Source organism: Podarcis melisellensis (genome assembly GCF_964234715.1).
Source record: "Podarcis melisellensis genome assembly, chromosome: 12".
NCBI classification, from domain to species: domain Eukaryota; kingdom Metazoa; phylum Chordata; class Lepidosauria; order Squamata; family Lacertidae; genus Podarcis; species Podarcis melisellensis.
Window position 1 is genome coordinate 36,026,985 of NC_138544.1, and position 25,322 is coordinate 36,052,306.

Below are 25,322 nucleotides of genomic sequence, written 5' to 3' on the forward strand. Positions count from 1 at the left end.
TATCTATAGGAAGCTTCTAAAAGTGGTCATCAGGAATTTGAGGGCCAGGGGCCATCAGTATGCTTAGTTCTATTTCTCCTTAACATATGAATTGAGAGAGGCCACATCGGCTCTGGATGTAGTGGTGAGATGGGTGAGGAAAAAACTTGTTGTTTAGTCGTTTAGTCGTGTCCGACTCTTCGTGACCCCATGGACCAGAGCACACCAGGCACTTCTGTCTTCCACTGCCTCCCGCAGTTTGGTCAGACTCATGTTTGTAGCTTCGAAGACACTATCCAACCATCTCGTTCTCTGTCGTCCCCTTCTCCTTGTGCCCTCCATCTTTCCCAACATCAGGGTCTTTTCTAGGGAGTCTTCTCTTCTCATGAGGTGGCCAAAGTATTGGAGCCTCAGCTTCACGATCTGTCCTTCCAGTGAGCACTCAGGGCCGATTTCCTTAAGAATGGATAGGTTTGTTCTTCTTGCAGTCCATGGGACTCTCAAGAGTCTCCTCCGGCACCATAATTCAAAAGCATCAATTCTTCGGCGATCTGCCTTCTTTATGGTCCAGCTCTCACTTCCATACATCACTACTGGGAAAACCATAACTTTTACTATACGGACCTTTGTTGGCAAGGTGATGTCTCTACTTTACTAGAAAAAACTAGCTGAGCTTAAATCTTGCTAAGATGGAAGCACTGTGGGTGTGTAGTTCCCATGTCCAAGAAACTGGCTGGCTACCCTGTATGGGGTTGCACTCCCTCTAAAGGTGCAGGTTTACAGTCTGTGGGTGCTTCTGTCACTGGAGGCCCAGGTAGCCTCGCTTGAAGGTTTTATACAATTAAATAGAGGACTGTCCTCTGAGAACATCTGAAATACAGAACTGTCCCCTGTTAAGTTGGCCACATGGTCACCCTATTCCTATTCATGGTAAGAATCAAAGCTATGCTGAGGGTTGTATGTATGTGTGTTTGATCTGACACTCTGGAAGAAAATGCTCCTTGCTCATCAACTAATATGCATGCATATGTTTAGGATTTTTATTTATTTTTGCATCATATTTTTTTTAAAGCAAGAGTCAAAGGGAGAGAGAGAGTGAAGGTGCCACTTTTGGAACCTGAGAGCTGCAATGGCTCAGAGGGAGGGCTGCTGGGAATCTGGCATCCATGCTAGTAAAAAAAAGAGAGAGGTTGATGTTTTATTCATCACCTGTTTTATGTCAAAGGAAAAGAAATATTCTTTTCTGGGGTTAACCACATGAGTGACTACTGAAAGCAAGGCATTTCCTTTCGATGCACAGGCGCATTAGGAAATAATTCAAACCATTTTAAAACAAATCCCAAGACGACACTTGTTGCTTCATTAATTGTTTTGGGAAAATGAAGCATGACCGAATGCAAGGTTCACAGCGCAAGATGTTTTGATTCGTCATTTACGAAAAGTGTTTTCATTTATTTATTTATTAAATCCTATGCGTCGCCTGCTAATGCAAAATGCCTGACTGTGCAGGGAACACATCACCATCACCTTACTAGTTAATAAAACGGCCCAAGAGAAAACAGAAGTAGATCGTTATGGATTTCCACCTGGGGGTTTCTAGTGGTGCTTGTAAAAAAGGCCTATAAAATCACAGCATCTACACCGAGACTTTTAAAAGAAATCTTTGGACTCAGAGCCATGACTGCATTAACCCCACTGCAGTATAGCCAGAGTTGTACAACTGTGAAGTAAGGACAGAGATGAGGTCCAGGCAATTGCTAGGGAAAAGCCAAAGCCGTTCTAGGTCTCTCCAAGCCATTTGCACCCATGCATTGATTGGACTAGACAGCAAAGTGTCATACTAATAATGAACTACATGCCCATCAACTTTGGAGAAAATACCTGCTGAAAATAATCAAATATTAAGCTATTACCTCCTCTGAATACATCAGCACCAGCATCTTCTATATCTATATATCTATCATCTATCTATCTATCTATCTATCTATCTATCTATCTATCTATCTATCTATCATCTATCTATCATCTATCTATCTATCTATCTATCTATCTATCTATCTATCTATCTATCTATCTATCATCTATCTATCTATCTATCTATCATCTATCTATCATCTATCTATCTATCTATCTATCTATCTATCTATCTATCTATCTATCATCTATCTATCTATCTATCATCTATGATCTGTCTGTCTGTCTGTCTGTCTGTCATCTATCTATTCATCTATCCATATTTGTCACCTGATATCATAGACTAGCTGGAAGCAGAGGAGTATTGGAAGGCACCAGCTGGGGAACTCCCAAGGGAACTCCCAAGGAGGTTCAGAGCCAGGGCATTGGTGGTGAGATGACAATGAGTGGTCAGAGGGAGAAGAGGAAGCAGACGGGGAGGAGGAGGAGGTGTCAGAAGAAGAGGTAACAGGGTTCAGTGAGCAGAAAGAGGCTGTGGCAGAGAGCAGTCCAGACTCAGAGGCAGGAGAGGAAGGTGGTCAGGAGACAGAGATGAGGTAGCCTGCTGAAGAATCCAGGGAGTCTTCCCCTCCTGCTACGACCGCCTATAAAAACAATGTGCCAAGATACTGCAGGCTGTTAAAAATGTGATTGCATTTCTAAGAACCCCAGTTTCTGCTGATCTCTTTCACAGCCATGTTCAAGGCCACCCTTCCCCAGCATGGTGCCTTCCAGATGTCAAAATTACAACTCGCATCACCCCTGATGATTGCCATGCTGGCTGCAGCTGCTGGGAGTTATAGTTTAAAACATCTGAGTGGAGAAGGCTGTTCTAGAGGATGTTGTAGGAAGTATAAAAGTTGCTGTTTCATTATGCATTTGATGCATCTATCTGATTCCTGTGTGCCCACCATGGATACTGTTATACTAGTGAAGACATTCAGTGAATGCTTGAATTAATTATATCCCAAATGGCTGTATCTTGTGGCATCCAGATTATTCCAAACCCAACCTGAGAAACTGCATACACTGAATAGGCTTTGAAATATCAAAATCAGCTTCATTTGTGTTTTTTGAACATATATAATTGAATCAGAAGAAATGTTCCAGCAAAACAAATGCCAAAAAAGTGTCAAAACATACCACAACTTTTCCTTTATGAGCTCTGACTGTTGCTCCAAACCACTGGTTGGATTTAAACTCAATGGGCTCCCTTGTACCATTGACCTTGATTTTTCTGTTGTCTGGAAATGAGAGAGAGAGAAAGTAGAATGCTTGCCAGGAAAGAACAGAAAAGTAAATTATTATATTCAGGATCATTTTCCTTAGGAGTTGGTATTTACAATGGGTTGGATCCAGACCAAGTTCATTGAGCTTAGGCCACAACTAAATATGTTCCATTGATTTCAGTTAGAATAAGTACAAATAATTTAGTCTGGATTCAACCCAACAGCTATAAATATACATTCTTCCACTGAAATCCATGAAAATATACTTCTAAGTATGATTAGCAGAAAGGTGTTGGCATAAAAACAGCGTTAGTTTTTCTGTCATTCTACAGCAGGGATGGGCACCCTATGCAGCTCTGTACAGTATATTGTTAGACTACAACTCCAGCAACAATTAGTTGGTCACAGGTTCATCATCCCTATTCTACAGGATGAAAGCTAAATTCACCTAGAAAGATTACAGTTGATCAAGTCTTGGACTTAAGTCTTTCAGGTTTAATATCCTGTTGACTCACACAATTATCCTACTTCCTCATGTTTGCATGAACTCTGAGATGCACAGGGAGCTCTTGTGCAGAGCAGAACAGTCTCCCACAACAAGAAGAGGGATAGGTGTGCTCTTCAGGCACATAATGAATCTCCACACCAGGGTGAACATCACTTCTATTTGTGCACATATTCAAAACAAGAAACAACACAGCTTACTTCCAAATAACAAGCTTAGGATCAGGACAGGATATAAGCAGTTATCAAAGTTTTCCACTTTTCAGAATCATTCAAACATGCAGTTGGATGTGTTTTGGTTTTGTAAAAGAAGATGAGATAAGCAAAACGATCTGACTATATTTAGTTTAGCTGCAAAAATAACAACAACTAGGGAATTAATGTAAAAGCAACCTTGCCCAGCAATCCAGCCAGCTAGGAGATTCTATAATTTGTCAGTATTCAGATTGTAAATGAATCAAGTCACTAAAAAAAAAGGAAAAAGATATTTTTTCAAAGAAGTCCCTTTGATTTCCCTCCCCCGCCCTTTGGGACGAGTTACAAAAGTGTGGTCCATTTCAGTCGGGCCAATGCCGTTTCTCTCCAACTGTTATTCCACAACCAGCACTAAGGAAAGGAGAGGAACTTAGTCCTGATCAGTATTACATGTGTCCCCTGCTGCCACAAGAGACAGCTCTTTAACACTGCTTTATATACACGTCGCAGATGTCAGCCTAAGAAAAGCCATCTGGGTAAAAACCCAGTCCAATTATAATCCATTTCAGGATTTTAATGAAAAGCAGACCTCCCTTTCTTTCACCCTTAGTCATCTGAAGTAAACTTATTTCCCACATGTTCCTAAACTATGTCCCTCCCTCGGCAGTCACTCCTAATGAACTTCTCTATCGATACCCAGAAGGAAACACGGAGCCTCCTCCTAGCCCCTTGGATCTGGGCAGCCCCTGTGCTGGTTTCTGGTTCGTATCAAGGAGCCACTCGACAGAGCCTAAACTTTTGTTATTCGAGCTAAGTAAGAATAAAAACACACATGCTGTCAAAGGAGGAATTTAAAGTATTTTTTCAACGTCAAATGATATTACATGCATTTACAGAACTGAAACACACACACACAGGTCGGTACAGCAGTCAATACTTGGACCCAGTGCAGAGACAACGCCCTGGTCAACTAGCTATAGTGCCATAGGGCTTGAGGGTTCTCTTCCACCTTCTGTGATATGTCCCGGCTGTTGGATTGCATCATGGTTGTGTCAGTGCCAACGTGCTTGTGTCCGCAGTGGGTGTGAAAGGGAAGGCGCACCACTGGTTGAGAAACCTGCCACAAACGTTTTGTTTACAGCAGATCCTCAGACCTCTCTAACCTTGGCACTCTCCCCCGGCCATGCCCCCTCCCCAACCAAGCCCCCTCTCCCCAGGTCACACATCTCACCAGCCTTATTTCACCTGTTTCTTAAGTGTTTTTTGTCCAGCTAGAATGTCACACCACTGAACTGTCCCGATTCAAGCGAGACACCCCAGAATTACAGAAGCCATTCTGGCTTCTGATTGGATCCCAGAATGTCCCTTTTTGGGGGGTCTGGCCCTCTGGAGAGAATCAGCTGGCTCCCATGAGAGCTAGGGACTAAAATATAATAATTGAGCACCATAATTTGGATCACCTGGATATTGGGTGTGGAATATCCCCTTCAATTAAGATCATGCTTCTTGCTTGTAAGGATGGAGAATAAAGCAAGGGGGGTGATGTGTGTGTGCAGAAACTAGACTATTGTAAATTATGCATTAATTACTCTGCTCGCTTTCACCTTTGGCCCTGCCTACCAATGTCATGTGGCCCTTGAAAGGTTTCCCACAAGGTAATGAGCTGGAAAAGGTTCTCCAACCCTGACTTACAGCTTCCATGAATTTGGCACTGGAGCGAAAAACCAACATTGTTGACAGCCCAAATGTCCAAAGTGGAAACATTCAACCTACCTGGATGACCATGGGAGAAAGAGTAGCTTAAGACAGTGGATGGGATGACCAGCTCACTGTCCCTCACTATCCACTGTCCCTAACCTTGGGAGTGAGGGGCGGCTGTCACTAGTCACCTAGTGATGTATGGGTCTTGAATTTTCACATGACACTGAAACCACAGCCAAATGATAAGAGTATCTGCCTTGCAGGCAGAAATTCCCATGTTCAGTATCCGGCGTCTCCTGTTAGGGACGGGAACAGGTTCTGTCTGAGACCCTGGAGAGCTGCTGTCAGTCAGAACAGACCATGCTGAGCTAGATGGAGCCATGGTCTGACTAAGGCAGCTTCTTATATAGCTATATCTGTCAGAACTTAGCCTCAGAATGGGTGGAGTAAAGGGCCAGAATATGACATTTTGCCACCTGAGGCAGAGCAACAAACTATGCTTTCCCTCTAAGGTCTGCTGCAAGCATCAGTGATTTGACTGCATGAGTGAAAAGAAGCACAACAGTCTCGTGAGTGGGGTGCCAATAGGATAAAGCCTTCCCTCTCTGCATTATATGGGGAGGTTTCAGAATGGAGGAAAGGGGGAAAGAAAACCTTTTGTTGCCATCCCACTTTCCAGCACCTCTCCATCCCAATATATAATAATGCTGAGGGGAGATTTGGAGGGTGGAGGAAATATACATAGGAGACTCTTTCTATTTGGGGTTCGGGTTTTTCTTTTTGGGGGGGACACATTTCCCCTTAAACTTGCCCCTCCAGCTTTGTATCAACAGCACTCAGATATGGGGCTGGCAGGCAGTCCCAACCCCCTTCCCTAATATATTAAGAAAATTATGTGCCACCTCTTGGCCCTAAAAAGGTTGCCCCAAGGCAGCTCACAATAAAATCTCAACACTATTAAAAGGAGACTATTCAGAGCCACAGTAAAAACAAATATGAGTGGAGTATGGCTGCAAGATTAAAATACACGAAAAGCTGGGCAGAAATTTTAAAACGTCTACAGGGCAACTGAGGAGGAGCCAGGCCAACCTCCTTTGGAAGAGTTCCACAATCAAGGTGATGTCCCTCCTCCCGCAAAAAAAGGCCTCATTCTGAGTCCCACTGATGGCACCCTTGTTGGTGGTGGAACACAGAGCAAAGATGAGGGCAGTGGGTGCCTCTCTTAGTGCAACACTCTTGCATCGCACCCTCACCCTGAAAAAAAAACTGGGGGGAGGGGCTAAGATCATGGCACAGGTCACATGACTTGCCCAGGAATGCAACATGGAAGACACATGTCCTGGTTTTTTTATCTGAAAAAGTTGGACAGTATGTCACCACGTTGTAGTGGGGATGAAGAAAACCAGGTACTGTATGCCAACTTGAGCAGCTTGGAGGAAAGTTGGGGTCTGAATGTAGTCAACAAACAGCAATAGCAAATAACACTGTAGTTTGCCCGGTTACGGGAGGAACCGCAGCTCAGTGGTAGAGCCAGGGCTTGCTCTGGAATAAATGGCGCCCCCTGTGGCCAGCACTGCATCACTGTCAAGTTGTGCGGCTTGTTTGGGATTGCAAAGCCTAGCAGCATACATCTCAGCCTCCAGCTCCCAGGCTTCCCCAGAATATATATATATATATATATATATATATGCTTTCGTAGATTTTCACGGGTACAGGAATGCAGGTTTTGGTGTCCTCGGGTGTCTTCCCGTGTAAAAGTTGGGGTGTCTAGGCGACGTTTCGACGAGGTCTCACTCGTCATCTTCAGGCTGGTGCTTTCGGCTTCTTGTTACTGGAACAGAGCAGGATCTCAGTGTTTGAGTTCCTATAAATACTGTTGAGGGGGTGTGGTGTATAGCCTCCAATGTTCTGGGCAGAGAGGAAGTTCCCAGGCTAGTGTGCCGAAAGCACCAGCCTGAAGATGACGAGTGAGACCTCGTCGAAACGTCGCCTAGACACCCCAACTTTTACACGGGAAGACACCCGAGGACACCAAAACCTGCATATATATATATATATATATATATATATATATATATATATATCTCCATAAGAATCCAAAAGAAGCTAAGAAAGTCTAAAAGAAGGGGTAGGAACATCAGACAAGAGTGAAAGAGCACAAAAGGCTAATACATATAAGACCACAGATACCAGCCTACAGAGCACTCAAATACGAGTGCTCATTATATCTAGTTTGTGGCACAGGTCATCATCTGTTGAATCTTGAGCACTGCTGTGCAGAATCTGGCAACGTTGTGTGTTATAGTAAGATTGGCTTCTGAAAGCAGCAGGGAGGTACTGAATTGACCTGTGCACCTTGGGTACTTAAGCAGTGGCTGGTATGAATGTCTCTATAGTAAAGACACTGGAGAAGCACATGCTCTGTTGTTTATATTTGCCCAGAGTCACAGGGGCATTGCCTCTCCAGATAAGCAATCTTCCTGTATCGGCCTTCAAAGACAGCTGAGGGCATGACATCGAGCCAAGGTAAAGGCCCTCTGGTGCTTGGAGACTTCTAGTTTAGCTAGATATAGCCATAGGGAAGGCAGAGTCCCTGGAGGATTCATTGGCAATAAAAGTTGGGGTCCTGGCTAGATCCAATTGGCGCTCAGTATCTGCAACACTGAAAGCTTTGGCCTGTTCCATGTCCCATGCTGAGTAGAAAACCTGGAGTAGAAAGCCATGATCTTAGTTTTCTGATAGTTGAGTTCTAGCTGGTTCTCCTTGCAGTATTGTGTTAATGCTCTCAGCGCTCTTTGGAGGCCAGTAGGCGTTCTTGAAAGTATTGCTGCATGGTCTACATAGAGCAGGACAGAGATGTGTCTTCCAGAGAGCTTTGGAGGGTAAAAGTTTATGTTGTGGAGATGGCCCACCATGGAATTAATGTAAAAATTAAATAAGAGTGGGGCCAGTATGCAGCCTTGCTTGACACCTTTCTCAGTTGCAATGGCATTAGTAAGATGGTCCCAGGGGTTACATCTTACTTTGAGTGAAGTCCCTTCATATAACATACATATTAGATGAAGCAGTCGTGTGTCTATTGAGGTGGCCTCCAGTTTTTCCCAGCGTTTAGCTCTGGATATCACGAGCACACTCAGTGAATACCAAGGGTTGCGTCCAATGCTAGTCCCATTTAGAACAAACCCATTAAAATCTATACCCTTGGTCTGATAGAACCTAAGCCCAAATGCTCAGCTTGGTGGCACCTTTGGCTTGGCACCCATAAGTTCCCCACCAGCACCATAAGTCCAGCCCTAGATAGAGCAAATAGAAGATTCCAGGTTCAGTCCTTGATATCTCCAGCCCAAACATAGCTGCTTGAGACTGGTGCCAGTCACAGTGGACAACACTGGGGGAAACAAGTTAACAGTATGCCCTGGCATAGGACAGGGTCCTGTGTTCCTACGTAATACATTTTTCCCCTCTCTAAACAACGGCAATTTGGCCACGGTCCTCCCTGAATGGAAAGCCCATAAAAGCAAACTATTTTTTGATTCACTGGGCAAACGGAGCCAAACGAGCAAAGCCTTGTGCTTTAAAGGTTTTCTTTTTGATTAAGCTAGCATATTTGAACGCATAAGTTGCTCAAGTATGCAGCTTTGATTGAAAACAAAAACTTCCAAAGCCTGAAACACAGACATGACCTTGGCTTAAAAGGAACAAGCCCTAGTCTCCTCCTAATGAGTAAATGCGCAGAAGTGCTTCTCGCCTGGTGCTTCTCTTCAGAGCACCCTTTCCCTCTGCCGTCTGCCATAGCTCAGTGGAAAAGCATCTGCTTTGTGTGCAGAAGGTTTCAAGTTCAATCCCTGGCATCTCCAGGTTGGGCTGGGACAGACTCTTGTCTGAATCCCTGGGGAGCTGCTGCCAATCAATACCAAGCTCGATGGACCATTGGTTGGACTTGTGTAGGGCAGATGGCTATGTTCCTATCCCAGCCACCCCACCATCCTGTCACAGCAGACCCAAGAAGGTGGTGTTGGTGATGAGGCCTCAGAGGGTACTGTGCCCAGGGCCCCTTCAAACCTGACTGTGCTGGTCCCATGGGTTAACCGAGAGGTGAGGTCCGAGTCCAGTCCGAGGTCATAGGTGCAATATGAAGGCAGTCCGTAAAAGCTGAAGCTGGGTACAGGGCAGGGAGTCAGGAGCGCAGGCCGGAAAACAGGACAGGGTTCAGGCAGGAACTGGCAACCTACAAAGTTGCTCCCGCAACTTGGGACTGGGGCTGGCTGGTTTTTATCTGCCCCGAGGCATAGGGCGGCCCCGATCCTCTGGTGACTCGCCCCTCCTGGCCTGGAGGCGAGCACTCCTCCTGCGGGAACTTAGTTCCCTCCACCTCTCTGGCCTGAGCCTCTGCAGCTCAGAAGAAGCTGGGGGGTTACCGGAACCAAAGGCAACCTCAGCTTCCTCTGACGGGGCTGGGAGGGGAGCACCTGCAGGCAATGGGTCCTCCATCACCTCAGGAGCCGGAACAGACTCAGCTGGTGTCTGCACCTGAGGATCCAGCACAGGTGAGGACCCATCAGGCTCATGCCCCAGCCCCGGCTCAGCTGGTTCTGGAGGCAGGGAATCCTGTGCAGGCTGGGATTCCTCAGGTTCAGCATCTGAATCTGAATCCCAGACCATCACACTGACTGAGACCAGTATATGGTACACCATGGTACAGAGACTTCCCTTCACAAAAGTCAACACCTTCCTTTACACCCTTACTAATATCAACTTTATTTGTTCCTTACAGCATGGCTGAACCATGGCTCATTATTCCTAAAGTTGGAACTGCTACCATGGAGAGTTGGCCAAGTCTTCCCTGCACATGTTATGTGCAACAAAACAGTTGCATGGCACCGTCATCAAATGGTGACACGCTAACGTGTGGCTGTGCCAAATGTTCCCGACATGGAAGTGATTTCCATACATGGCAGTCTGAAATAGCCGGTGGAATCTAGGAAAACAGGGCAAGTAATTACAAACAGAGTGTCTGGGCTTCTGCAAATCCATAAAAGTACCACAAATAATGGAATACAGCTTAGAGAGCACTAAATTTAGTCTGTGCGTTTTTTTAAATATAAAAAAGTACCACAGGAAGAAGAAATGATAATAAAATAAAATAAAATAAAATAAAATAGTATTCCAGTGGATTACTTTAATTCATCCAAATCTGAAAATCTAACTCAGTTGGTGGATATTTCCAGTTCAGGAGCATTCTCCATAAAGTCAGAAATTGCTTCATTCAAGACAATACCAACATCATGATTCTAAAGCTGTGCTTGCACTAGAGTTTCAACCTGTGCAATTTCCTTGGACTGCCAGTCCAATTCTTAAATTTAGAACTTGTAGCCCTCCCATCACCCTGACCACTGGCCATACTGGCTGGGACTAATGTGAGCTGAAGTAAAACAGAATCCAGAGGATTCTCGATCTCTGGACTTAAGTTGAGAGCGGAGAGTGGATTTTTCAAGCCTTAGATCCAGGTTAACTAAGCTGCGTCTCTTACTTTTAAAAAGTCACAGTCAACAACAGGAGCCACACATCCACCACAAGCACTTTTCCCGTACATGGTTAGAGGTTCCTAAATGTCTTTTATCAAAAAGCAGTGAGACGGTGAGCTTTTTGCTTCTTTTCTCCAGAAATAAATCCTGTCTTGTAGTTAATGTCCCACAGTGTCTCACCATCTTAACAGTGAATAGCTTCTCCGTGTAATTAAATCCCTGGCGTATCAGAATACATCCTCTCCTCTCCTTAAACAAGTACCTGGCTCTGGTTACAATCAGCTCTGTTCCTGGCCAAACTGACTCATGCTTTATCTCAGCTGCACACTTGGCCCAAGATCTCCCCTCCTGCAACTTGACAGTGAGGCAGCCTTTGGTTGAAAAGCACAGCCTGTTTCGTCAAGGTGTGATTGAGCACACCCAAAGGGGAAGGAAAACCACCTAATCGTTCAAGATTAGCAAAATCTCATTCCAACAATTCTGGGCTTCAGGAAAAGAAAAGAAGCTATTTTACAGTAAAATAAGATTTTTAAATATAAATATTTTTAGTGTGTCACATTTTTAACAGGATAGGGATTCAGAGATCGTACTGAACAAATATTCTTAAATTTAGAATTGTGAAGCCAGTGTAGGGAAGTATTTTTGCATTGCTCTCCAGCTACCCCTTCCGGCCACTTCAGAGAACTGCAACAGGATCCTTATTTTCAAAGGCAGGTTGGCTTTATTAATTAATTAAAATGCTTCTAAGTCCACCTTTTTGCTGCAACAATCTCCAAGATGGCTCATTAAGCAAAACAACAACAACAACAACTCTCAAAATGTAAGTTGTGCTCCAGGTGGCAAGGGCAAGTGTAGCAACACCTCCAAAGAAGTTCTGAATATGCATGTAGATCACGTCAGCAATGAGGCTTCTCAGTGGATAGCAGTGGTACCCAGCATAGAAGCCTTCAGATGCTGTGGGCTACAACTTCCACCATATCTGGGCAGATAGAAAGGCATCTGGGCCCTGGCCCTGAGGTTCTCAACCTCTGCAGTCCCAATGGCTCAGGGCTGCAACACCTCAATATAACCATCCTGGACTCTGTGTTCCCCATATAAACCATCCTGGACTCTGCGTTCATCATCTGAGTCCTTTCTTGGTATTCCTCCTCCACAAGAAGTCTGGAGGGTGGCAACAGAAGAATGGGCCTTTTCTGCGATGGCTCCCTGTTTGCACAATGCTCTCCCCAGGGAGGTTTGTCTGGTACCTTCATTGTAATCTTTAGGTGAAAATGTTCCTCTTCAACCAGGCCTTTGTCTGATTAATATTCCACAGCTTGTTAAATGTGGGTTTTTGTATGGGTGAGTGTGTGTGTTTTGTTTTGGTTTTGTCTTGGTTATTTATTTGTGCATTTATCCTGTATTTTTATCTTGTGAACTGCCATGCTATCTTCGGGCGAAGGGCAGTGCATAATATTAATTAATTAATTAATTAATTAATAATGCAGAGGCTATGTGCATACAGCAGGCTCCACAGCAGACGTTTGCCCATCAAAATGTGGAGGGCAGGAGAAACTGGCCTGAGGACATGACAGAAGGGGCAGGGCTAGCATACACACCCCTGCCTTCTGCCTTATAATACTCATGCCTTTTGACAAAACAGCTTTATTGCATGAAGGAAAGACTACATTTAGTAAACACATGGTGCACACATTGGTTGTGGGTCCCCAGCATCTCAGAAGCACCCCCCCCCCCGGGCAAGTGTCCTCAGCCTCTCATTTCCCCTTCAAGCGCTACAGCAGTCACTAAGAGAGAAGCACCCGATGAGCAGCCAATTTGTAAAGCTTGAACTGACCCACAGGCATCCTTTTAACCCAAATGGAACTCAACTGCAGGTTGTCATCCCCCTAGATTTACTGGCTGCGAGCAATTCCTCTACCTTCCTCCCTCTCTAATTAAACCAAAACATGCTCTTGGGTTTCTGTTCTTTTCATTCTGCTGAAATCAGTGGGTACCTATTTGTATACACAAAACAACCAGAGGGAAGGATTTATGGACTTTCAGGAACTGAACCCAATAGCAGAGTAAGGCAATAAGGACATAGGCTTTGCTGCTGATGTTTTAAAGATGGAGACATGGAAGAAATAAAATTAACCAAGGGGAAAGCTATTTACTCTTCTTGGAACCGGAATTATAACTGAACTGTTTGCTCCCAGTTCAGCCAGCCTAAAAACTAAAAATCTCAATTCTCAATTAAGGAGATTCAAAAAGGGGTGGGGCTTTTTGTAGGCATAAGAGTGTTAAAAATAAAGTGGAAATTGTAAAAGGCCTAAGAAGCAACAGCTGTTGAAAGAAGCTGTGTGCAATCCTAGGATAGCATTTTCCTATATACCCTTCATGATCACCAATAGGGCTTTGGGATGGACTCTCATGGAGGGTCTTGAAGAGAGGTTTGATGTCTTTCTTTAGCTGTGATTCCTGCATTGCACTGATGACCCTTTGAGCCTCTTCTGATGCTACAGTTCTGGTAGAAAGTGGATATTGGAAACAAAGGGGTGCCAAAGAAGAAAAAACAAGGCAGTTCAGAATCTCATATTAAAATATATATTGGGCTGCGCAATATTATGCATGCCTAGGAAGAAGTTATTTCTTTACTGCATCTGTCTTTCCAAGAACCTTGAAATGATGGGCACCAGCCTTTCCAAACCTGATGTCCTCCATTTGTTATAGGACTCTGGTTCCCATCAGCCACAGTCCATGTACCCAGTGGCCAGCCCTGTTGCACAATCTGATGTGTTCTTATGCCCACAAGACTCACTTTTCATGTAAAGCACCCCCAAATTCCACAACATATTGCTCACCTTAGTGGATGGCCTCTTAGGATGCCAAAGCTGCCATCCATAATCCCTGTGCTTATCACACTACGGTTGGAATGGGTTGGGGGGATTTTGCATGCTCCATAGTTAAGCCATACCTTCATTTCTTGCACCTGGAGCACAGCTTTTTGCTTTTAAAATTGAACTTCTTTGCTCCCAGAGAAAACAATGGGGACCTACTGTTATGGGTTTGAGAGGGGGACTGATTCCCCTAAAAGTCCTGGGTACAATATCCCCCCCACCCCCATAATTTCTAGAGTTGGTAAATGTAGAAGATGACTAGATGCTTGAAGTCTTCACCCAGGTGTGAGGCAGCTTAGCAGTGTAGTACCATTCAGGCTGAATCAGTTCCCTGGAATTGCCTGGGGAGAAGAACTATCATGCAGTATAAAGCAAGGTAATGGGTAATTAGGGATGCGGGTGGCACTGTGGGTTAAACCACAGGGCCTAGGACTTGCCGATCAGAAGGTCGGTGGTTTGAATCCCCGCAACGGGGTGAGCTCCCGTTGCTCGGTCCCTGCTCCTGCCAACCTAGCAGTTCGAAAGCACCTCAAAATGCAAGTAGATAAATAGGTACCGCTCCAGTGGGAAGGTAAACGGCATTTCCATGTGCTGCTCTGGTTCACCAGAAGTGGCTTAGTCCTGCTGGCCACATGACCCGGAAGCTGTACCCGGAAGCCAATAAAGCAAGATGAGCGCTGCAACCCCAGAGACGGTCGCAACTGGACCTAATGGTCAGGGGTCCCTTTACCTTTACCTTTTTAATGGGTAATTGACACAAACAGTTATCCTGTGCTGGGCAGTGAAGGAGAGTGTGAGCCTCTCCTTCCATGAGGGGATGGTGAGCAGAGACAAAGGGCAGGTAAGAGATCTTGGGGGTTTTGGTGGACAGCTCCATGAAAATGATGACCCAGCTGCAAAAGGTGAGTAATGGTAAAGATTTGTAAGAGTATGTATGCTGGAAAGAAAGTGTGTGTGGGGGGGTTCTCCTTCTGTCAAAAGAGCAGAACTCTGGGTCGTCTGGTGAAGCTGAATAGTGGAAAGCTCAGAAGATACAAATGAAGTACATCTTCACACGGTTAAACTATGGAATTGGGAGCCATAAAATGCGGCAGTGGGCACCACCTTAGGCAGCATTCAAGGGGGATTAGACAAATGCATAGAGGACAAGGCTATTAACCCATACTAATGATAGCTATTTGCTGCCTCCCGATCCAAGAACATAAGGTGCATGCTTCTTAATAGCACTTGCTGGAGAGCAACAGCAAGGGAAGCTATTGCCCATTAGGGCAAAATAAATATTGCCCTAATGTTAGCTTGCAGGATTCCCACTGGCATCTGGTTGGCCATTGAGGAAAACAGGATGCTGGGCCAGATAGGCCTTTGGTCTGATCCCACAGGGGTCTTATTATGCTCAGATCCTCAGCAACAGCCATTCATAAACTTCCAGCATAAAGCCGCCGCAAGAGAGATGTTGCCGTTGCTCCAAGTCAGCCATGCATTCTGAAGCTTTGGGTGACAATGTTGCAATAGTTTCAAAATTGGACCAAAACAGAGGAATTGCTGTTATGGCTCTTTCACAAAGGCCGCTTGTAGGAAGTGTCCTCATCCCGTGCTCCTGCTCTGTCGACTTGTGCAGCAAGTGTTGTTGGCGGAGGAAGCCAGAAACTCATCCAAGTGTGCTGTGGGGTCTCCACGCATTGAAAGGTTACAAGTCCCACAATGCTTTCTAAATGCCATCTTACTCAGAAAACATGTCTAAGGAGTCCTGTGCTCAGGGGCTAAGGACAAACTGGAAGCAGAGACTGAAATGTGGTCTTTTGAACCTCTTTCGCTAGGAACAGAGAAACCATAGGCCTGGGGACCAAATAAGGCTCTCTGGACTTGAGGCTTTCCTCAGACCCCACCCCTTCTCCCCAGGTCATGCTCTGCCCCAGGCCTCCTTCAAGTGATTTTGCCTTTCTGGAAACTAGGATAAGGTCTCTTTCTTGCCTGGATTGGGGTGGGTGTATATAGAAGCCTGAAGCTTTTGCATTGCTGGAATGTGTTGTTGTTTAGTCGTGTCCGACTCTTCGTGACCCCATGGACCAGAGCACGCCAGGCACTCCTGTCTTCCACTGCCTCCTGCAGTTTGGTCAAACTCATGCTAGTAGCTTCAAGAACACTGTCCAACCATCTCGTCGTCCCCTTCTCCTTGTGCCCTCAATCTTTCCCAACATCAGGGTCTTTTCCAGGGAGTCTTCTCTTCTCGTGAGGTGGCCAAAGTATTGGAGCCTCAGCTTCACGATCTGTCCTTCCAGTGAGCACTCAGGGCTGATTTCCTTCAGAATGGATAGGTTTGTTCTTCTTGCAGTCCATGGGACTCTCAAGAGTCTCCTCCAGCACCATAATTCAAAAGCATAAATTCTTTGGCGATCAGCCTTTTTTATGGTCCAGCTCTCATTTCCATACATCACAACTGGGAAAACCATGGCTTTAACTATACAGACCTTTGTTGGCAAGATGATTTCTCTGCTTTTTAAGATGCTGGAATGTAGTCTACGGTTAAAGTCATTACCCCAACCACTTTTGCCTCTGGCCCTGACTGCCACTGGCATGCGGCCCCTGAAATGTTGCTAATGGTAGAATGTGGCCCTTGGACTGGACCTGCTTTAGCTTCTTGCCTGTAGCTGTTGTCCAGAGTCCACACTCATGCAGCACTAAGAGTTAATCATTTATTGTCTTTTTTGTGCATAAATAAATGAATATCAAATTATGCCCAAACTATTTTTTTTTATATGTTACACTAAGCTTTTGGATATTCAGACCTAAAATATTCTGTATTAACACACCCTTGCCCACCCAACTCTCATTTTCTTTTTGAGGTCACACCCAGAACATTGGTATTAGCAAGCCCCAAGTCTATAAAATGACTGCAGTGTTTGATCCAGTCCCATTTGTCTGTAATTAACGCCAGTTGGCTTCCATTCCCATTCTTCATTAAACTGGAAAATCTCTTTTTGCGAGTGGGAAAGGACCGAGCAGTGACGTAAGACATCAGAGGTTCAGCTCGGTGCCACCAAAATGTTTCCTTGTGTGGCTCTGACTAGTCATATTAAAATGACTTTTCTTTTGTTGCAAGATTTAGAGCCCAAAGTCTAGTCAAATGAACTGCAAGAAAACAGATTAAAACAACACAAGAAGCATGGCCACAGATGAAACTTGGCTCCTGGCTCATCCCTTGGTGGTGGACAGCTAAGAAAGAGAAGCTGGAGGGTTGTGGTCAGCATCACTCCCTAGGTCTCTGGTATCCCTGCTGTCTCATGGGGACAACGCTGTTGCATTTAGATCCTGCTTCCGGGTTTTACATAGACATCTGGCTGGTCACTGTGAAGGCAGGATGCTTGACTAGATGGACCACTGGCCTGATCCAGTGGGATTCTTATGTTCTTAACACTGGATGTCACTGCCTCCAGGAGACAGGGCTTCTCTTCATCCAGCCAGATAGAATTTGACTCCTGGCTTGCCTCTGAATTTGGATGCTGGCAATGTGTGATGCTAGAGGCTTATGATGTCAAAGTCTCCTCCCCAGGTCTGTGGTGTTCTTGGTGCTGTTGTCCTTGCACACTCATAACAGGGCCTGGTGAAATAGTCTCTCTCTCTCTCTCTCACTCACACACACACAAAACACAGACTCCCAAAAGCTGCCAAGAGGTGCTACCTGTATCTCCAGAGAGCATGGCTATATTAACGAGGTGATTTATAATTACTGTATTTTTTGCTCTATAAGACTCACTTTTTCCCTCCTAAAAAGTAAGGGGAAATGTGTGTGCATCTTATGAAGGAAAGATTTCAAATTAAAAACAGAGTGGAAGGAAAGGAGGACCTTTTTCTGCTTCCCCACTTCCAGCTACTCTATGAAGACTGGAGAAGAGACCCTCTTAAGAATATTAGGTGGGTGGGCTTGGGAAGGACTAGACCATGTGAAAAATGAAAATAATATTTTAGATGCAAATCATTCATTTTCAGCTTTGTATTCTCGTTATTAAAAAGTGTGCCTAGACATTCCATTGTTGCACCCATAACCTATATTCAAGGTTCCATTCAGCTCCTAGCTTTCATATCTCAGTTTCTAACACTGTCTCTTAGCATCCTACCTCCAACCTGTTTCTGCATTCCTGTGCTCCTTACTTCTGAGAGCATTGATCCACTACTGTTCTTTCCTTTCCTACAAACCTTTGCCCATAAATTCTCAGTTCTGAGAACCTGTTTTCATGACTGCATCTGCAAATGTCAGCTGCAAGGAGATCATGTGTGCTTGCCTACAGACATAGGAATCCAGGTTCTGTTCTGCCACCACTAACTCACATTTAGGAGAGCTTACAGAAGTTTGTCAAAAGACATTATCATTCTGTGTGCATTGGTGGCACATCAGCAGGCATACGTGACCAGCTGTCAGTGGGCTAGGGAAGTGTTCTTCAACCTAGAGTTCAGGGATGATGGAAGCTGTGGTTCAGCAACATGTGAAGGGTCAAAGGCTCCCCACACCTGCTGTGGGAAAACACATATGCAAAGAATGTAAGTAAACTCAACATTCTGGTCATACAACATGGACATTCCCTCAGTGTACCTATTTCTCAATCTGCTTTGTTTTTACTAGAGTCCCAAGGTCCATCAACTGGAACCTGCTGCAAAATAGTGCCCAAAGTGGTAGCAGCAGCAGACATAGCATGTTTAGGATTAAGGAGCAGGGCACCTCTGAACACAAGTTCAGCTCAGGAGTGTTTGTTTGGTACCAGAACTGAGTTCAGAACTCTTTAACACAGAAATACGCTCTCTCTCTTTTTCTCTCCTTAAGCTTCCTTAATGTGAAACCATTGGGAACCAGGAATCCCTGCTGATCTACCACAGATCACCCAGAGCTCTACCAGTAGACCCTGATCCAACTTCTGCCCTGCTATGGATCCCAAAGTAAATTGCTGAGAGATATAATTACAGGGGACAGCACCCTGTCACCTGTTCATACATACCTCCCATTGGGGGAGTCTTGTTTGGTTGTCAAATAGAACTTTGACAACACACTTAAAAGTCTGGGAACTGTATAGCTACACGGGGATTCTTAAAGCTATTGTGGGGTGGGAACACCATTGTTTCTTTGTAACTGAGTCATTACAAAGGACTGCATCCTTAAGATTTATTTTTCTATTGTCCCACACCTATTTCATGTGCTCATGTTTATACCTATCTAAATTTTGCTTGTTGAGCTGAGTTTCACTTCCAGCCTCCTTACATGAGTCTGAAGGAGACCTCCCCCAGAAGACACTGGTGTGGCCAAAGGTATCACCTTACTAATTTTGCCTCCCTCTCAGGGAAGTTTTGAAATAGATGTTTGCAGAAAGGGCGTACCCATGTTCTCAAGAAAGCACCACTAAAGTTAAAGTAAGTTCCATGAATCATAGCCCCCATCCCTTCTAAAGATCAGATCTGACTAAATTAAAACCTTACTAAATTAAAACCTTTCAGTTGTAATGTTTCAGAAGACACTAGCACTAAATGGTTTTCAAGGGCCATAAAGGAAAAACAACAGCAAACATAAACAGCCCGAATTGTCTCAAATGTGTTTTCCCTTTAATTAAATAGGAACCATCTGTCGGAGGGGGTGGGGGAGGGGTTTGAAGTGGATGCAATCCATCCATATGATGCCTACACTGGTTTCCACCCAGCCTCCATTATCCTGAAAGTTCTCCCCTCTGAAAAGAATTAAATAAGCATGCAGCGCAAGGGTACCTTTTCGCTCCACCCAACCAGACAGAAATCCCCACGCATATGGAGATGCAAAAGACTGGGTGCTAAACACTGAGTGCACACAGATTTCAGCTTCAGAGCGAGTGAAGATCTATATCGGGAACGGGATGGGAATAATGAGCTACATCAGGAACAAGGGTGGTAGGAGACAAGCAGTGCCTCCTATTTGCCAGAAGGCTGCTGTAGAGGTGACATGGAGTGGGGGCGCTACTGAGGTAGTGTCAGATGTGGCCTCCAAGGAGCGCGCCACAGCCATTGTTGCCACCACGGCAGCAGCAGGCAATTCATTTCTTGGAGACTTGATCTGGTGGCCCTGTAGATCCTGCCACCTGAGGCAAGTTGCCTTACCTTGCCTCATGGGTGGGATAGCTCCTGTGCTACGAGTTGTTAGGAGACCTTTATTCCCCAGAGTTACAATTTCCAGAGTGGTTGAACAATCAATCCTTCACAGGGAACTCTGGGAATTGTAGCTGTGGGAGGGGGGAATAAACTCTCAACACCCTTAACAAGCTATAGCTCCCAGAAGGAGGAAGCCATGTTCAAAATAGTGTCATGGTGCTTTAAATGTATAGTATGAATGTGGCCTAAGTAGAAGCACTGGAGGGCATAGCACTGCTCTCTCTTTGGGGAACCCCATGGAATCCTTCTTCACAAAGCACATACATACAAACACCCAAGAATGGCAAAGTTGCAGAGAGTTAGGTCAGGCAAATGACCACCATTGGAGGGAATGCCACAGGGAGTGGGCACAGCTTCATCAGAACATGGGTTCAACTGCATGTTTCCATACTGATGTTGACACAGAACCAGTTCACTTACTTGTATTATCAAATGGGATCTGTTTACAGTCAGCGGCTGGCCAAGGGCAATGGTAGACTGCTCCTCCTTCCACGATGTCTGGCTGGGTAGTGTTGGCCTTAGGAGCTCCAACTAGGACACTTACTCTGCAAAACATCCATAGGCATTCATGAACAAGGATGAAATAGCAAAGGTCAGCCGTTTCATTGAAACATGGCTGTTTGCTGAAGGCTAGCTCAATAGCTAATTAAAAAACAATGACAACTTATAAGCATTCAACAAGAATAAATAATGGTCAAGCACTTTTTGGAATAGGTAATTAAACAGTTGGTTGGTGAGCACTTAGAAAAGGGTGCTGTGATTACTAAGACCCAGCATGGGTTTCTCAAAAACAAGTCATACCAGATGAATCTCATTTCGTTCTTTTTTTGAGTTACAAGCTTCATGGATAAGGGAATACTGTAGACATAGCGTGTATTGATTTCAGTAAGTCTTTCGACAAAGTCCTCCATGATATTATTGTGGAGAAGCTGGTAACCAAATCCAAAGAGTGCTCACAAACAGTTCCTAATCTTCATTGAAAAAAAAGTGCTGCAGGGTTCTATCCTAGGCCCATTGTTGTTCACCATCTTTGTAAATGACTTGGATGAAGGTATTGAGGGGATGCTAATCCAACACACATGCCACCTGGGAAACTACACCATGCATTCCGCCTTCTGCCTTGTTCTTTGAACATCTAAATAGGGTTACAGGACAACTTCTCCAGCAAGCTCATCATTAACATGCCCCCATGCCCTGCTGGTGGGTTTCACAGAAGCATTTGGCTTATGTCTGTGGGACACAGGGTGTTGGGCTAAACAGGCCTATGGCCTGATCCAGCAGGGCTCTTCTTATGTTCTCAACTTAAGGAAAATTCATTGCCACATTACATTGTGAAGTCCAGTAGAGTAGACAGCTTTCAAAGCAAAGATGAAAGGGATTCACAAGGGATAGGTCTCTCAGTGGTCATGACATTGCTACAAACAAGCTCTACGTATGTTTAGAGGCAGTGTACTACTCATCTTAAGAAGCTAGGAACAAACAAACAACTAGGGGCTGTGAACTGATTGTGAGCCATCTGGGGAAAATTGCTGCATAAACAGACTTTTGGCTTCACCAGGCAAATTCTGTTGATCTCAGTAAGAAGGCCAAAGGGCTCATTCGGTACAGCATGAGACCCTTCATCTCAAGGTCAAGGGTTCGAGCTCCACATTGGGTGAATGATTCCTGCATTACAAAGGGTTGGACTAGATGACCCTTGTGGCCCCCTTCAAGCTCTACAATTCTATGATTCTGTGAGTCTATGAACTGGCTCTCACATCACCACCATCCATTGGAGGCTGGTGCATTAGGGGCATCAGTCACTACTGTCAGCACCACCATCATATGCTGAAGGCAGAGAGGAGGCAAGTTTGAGGGACCCCACCCTGCCACTGATGATGTTGGACTCCATCAGACCTAACCAGCATGGCCAATGGTGAGGAATGATGGGAGTTGTAGTCCAGCAACATCCGGGTTTCCCATCCCTGCTTTAAGGTAAGTCAGTATTATTATCTCCCAATTTTGGAGACAGGAAGACTAAGGGCTGAGAAAGAATGGCTTTGACTAAGGCTACCAAGTGAGTTGGTGGTGGAAGGCTCCAACCAGGGGCTTTCATAGCTCGTAGACACTATGCTCCATTTGCTCAGTATAGGCGTTGGCCCCAAAGCTGGCCAATAAGCCATACATCAGCATCTTCCCTGCTCCAGCAAATCCGCTTGCAGATCTCCAATGTAACACCAACATTCCATGGATTCATTTCTCAAATATCAGGATGACTATCTCCTGTCCCTGGTCCACATACCCTCCAAATATTTGATAAACCCAGGAGCCATTCATATGTGTACATTCACCACTAGGCTACTGCAAACACCACATGTATGTGTGAATGGGACATCACAGATCAAACACTGTAAACAGAACTCATCTCAAGCACCATGCTTTTCAGTGGAGTAAATCTATGCCAGGCATGACAATTCCCATCATCCCTGACTACTGGTCCTGTTAGCTAGGGATGATGGGAGTTGTAGTCCCAAAACATCTGGAGGGCTGAGTTTGCCTATGCCTGATCTATGCATTCTGCTACTACATGTACAGGGTAGACTGATGGCATGCAAGTCTGCCTATGGCCACACCTGGTCTCATCAAAGCAATCAGCTCAGTCTATTCAACCTGGCAACAATCCACAGCTTACAAGAGAGAGGTTTTAGTGCAGCACCACTGACGTCTAAAGAAAGAGTCCACAGAACTACTATCAATAGAAAACTGCTGTGCACCTTAAATTGGACAATTGCAGTTTGATTTCCTGCCCAGTTAAGGCAAAGTAATTGGCTTTAATCCTGTCAAATTCAGTAAGGCTGAATCAGCAGAAAAATGCGCTTCTATTTAAGTCGCAGAAAGCATTTCACTGTAACACACACACACAACTTGTTCTTAATGGGCTTCACAGATGCTCTATGAAATATACACAGTCTAAATTCAGGGGGTACATCTCAAGTGACTTGCCAGTGATACTGTCAGGCTGTGCCACTGAGCCTATATATGCCCCTGACGCAGCCTCACAGAAACTCCTACTTAAATCTAGATTTCTACAATTGCATTGATTTCAGCACCATGGCTGTGTACAGTGTGGGCACCATGCATTTAAAGCAACCCCCCCCTAATCCTGGAAACTTTAGTTTCCCTTCGCAGAGCTACAACTCTCAGCATCCTTGACAAACTGCAATTCCCAAGAATCTTTTGAAGGAGTGGGGTGGGATATGCTTTAAATGTGTTTTCACATCAACCCACGGATCGGTAGACCTGCACATTGTGACGCTGCTCTGGAGGAAAAGGATACTGGATGCCTCGCGATCTGTCCACATGCATCAAACAGCAAGAGACGTTGCATTTGGGTCAACTTAACTGCCTTGAAATCATGCCGGACTCTGCGATCTGGACTAAGAAGGATACAGGATCCACTCGATTCTCTAGTCCAGATCGCTGAAGACCTACCGGTGGAACTTCCCACCAGCCCATTGCAATCTCTCCCTGTATGATGAGCAGACCGTCCCATGCATGTCTACTCAGAAGTAAGCCCCATCGAGTTCAATGGGCTTACTCCCAGGTAAGTAGCCTTGCCTATGTACGCCTACTGGAAAGTATGTATCGCTGGGCTCAGAGGAGCTGCTAACTTTCAAGAAAGCCAGCTGCAATCCCTTCGCTGGCTTGGGAGTAAGTACTTCTTTGGACATGCTTCCGAGTAGCCGCGCCTGGACGGCTACCGCTAGGAAGGAGTGCGCGCATTGCTCTTGGCCGCGGGCTCAGGGGCAGAGCATCTGCTTGGGATGTAGAAGGTCCCGGGTTCAATCCCAGGCTCAGGTAGGAGTCGGGCAGAGTCCCTTGCCTGAAACCCCGGAGAGCCTCTGCCCGTCAACGCACCGAGCTGGATGGACCAGTGGGCCTGATCCGGCACGAGGCAACGTCCTCCGCCCGTCCCAAGGGCAGCCGACCGACTCCCACCAGCTCGCGAGGACGGGCGGCGAGGGCTCCGCAGCCGCTGAGCCCTATATATAGAGAGAGAAGCGCCGGGCGCTACTTACGCGTGGGGCGCAGGGCTGTAAAAATCCAGCGCGTAGCCGAAGTAGCTGCCGTCGGGGCCGCCGTAGACGGCGAGCTTCTCCTGGTCCAGGTTGAAGGCGCGCAGCGTCCCGGCCAGCGGCGCCAGGAGCAGCAGCAGCGAGAGCAGCGCGCCGCCGCCCGCAGCGCAGCGCCCGCACCAAGGCGCCGCCGACGACGACGACCCGAGCAGCGGCAGCAGCGGCACCAGCAGCAGCCTCCGCCGCCGCCTCCACATCCTCCCGGCAGCCGCTCCTCCCTCGCTCGCTCGCTCTCCTCAGGAGTCCCAAGCGGCGGCGGCGGCAGCAGCAGCAGCGAGGAGCTTGAAAGGCGCCGCTGGGAGCCTCGCCGGGCTACCTCTGGCCGCCGCCGCCCCCGCGCCTCGCTCTGCGCGCGCCGCCCGCCCGCCCGCCTGCCAGGAGGTGGCATGGCGAGGGAGGCGCAAAGCCCGCCGCTGCCGGCCGTCGGGGCAGCGCGCGAGGAGTGCCTGAGTGGGCGCCCCCTGGTGGCCGCGGCCGGGTCGCGACGGGGAGGGGAGGCTGGAGGGCCGAGCCCACCAAACGCGGACGCAGCCGCCGCCGCCGCTGATGGCCTTTCCAGAAGAGCGTCCGGGCTGGAGCTTCTCTGACGAGGAGAAAGCTCGTTTCCCACAGAAGCCAGCGACTGAGGTCACTTTACGACGCCCACAAGGTCTGGCGTCTGCACGCTGCTCCTCTTGCGAAGGGTCCTTCATTGGGCACTCTTGCGACTTCGCGGAGGGTCGTCACGGACTTGCGTCGTTTCAGGGCCACTTGACTCCTCCGCGCTCCGTTTCTTCTTCCCGTCTACCCTCAGATACAGTTATTGCACTTACAGCCTCTGCGTTTTTCTCCAAGGAGCTGGAGGTGGCCTCCCTGGTTCTCACCCTCCCAAACAACCACCCTGTGAAGTGGGTTAGACTGGGCCAAGGTCACCCAGTGAACTTCATGGGGAGGGGGGGATTTGAACCCTGGTTTCCCAGGTCCCGGGTCCAACCACATTGGCTACTGAGGCAGTTCTTCATCCATCTGATGAAGTGGACTATGCTCCACAAAAACTTATGCCAGGGGTCAGCAACCTAAGGAGGTCGTTTGACTGGCCCACAA

At 46.3% G+C, this 25,322-nt stretch overlaps 1 protein-coding gene across 1 annotated transcript in view; it reads right to left on the bottom strand.

The window, feature by feature from the left end:
- Positions 1-24,451, bottom strand: part of ITGA8 (integrin subunit alpha 8) — a 121,977-nt gene extending 97,526 nt beyond the window's left edge. The window contains exons 1-3 of the mRNA XM_081931540.1: positions 24,183-24,451; positions 20,545-20,669; positions 3,076-3,176 (exon numbers count right to left, since the gene is read on the bottom strand). Coding sequence (XP_081787666.1) covers positions 3,076-3,176; positions 20,545-20,669; positions 24,183-24,436 — 480 coding nt within the window. The 5' untranslated portion in view covers positions 24,437-24,451. The remainder of the gene's footprint in view (positions 1-3,075; positions 3,177-20,544; positions 20,670-24,182) is intronic.
- Between the last annotated feature and the right edge of the window lie 871 nt (positions 24,452-25,322).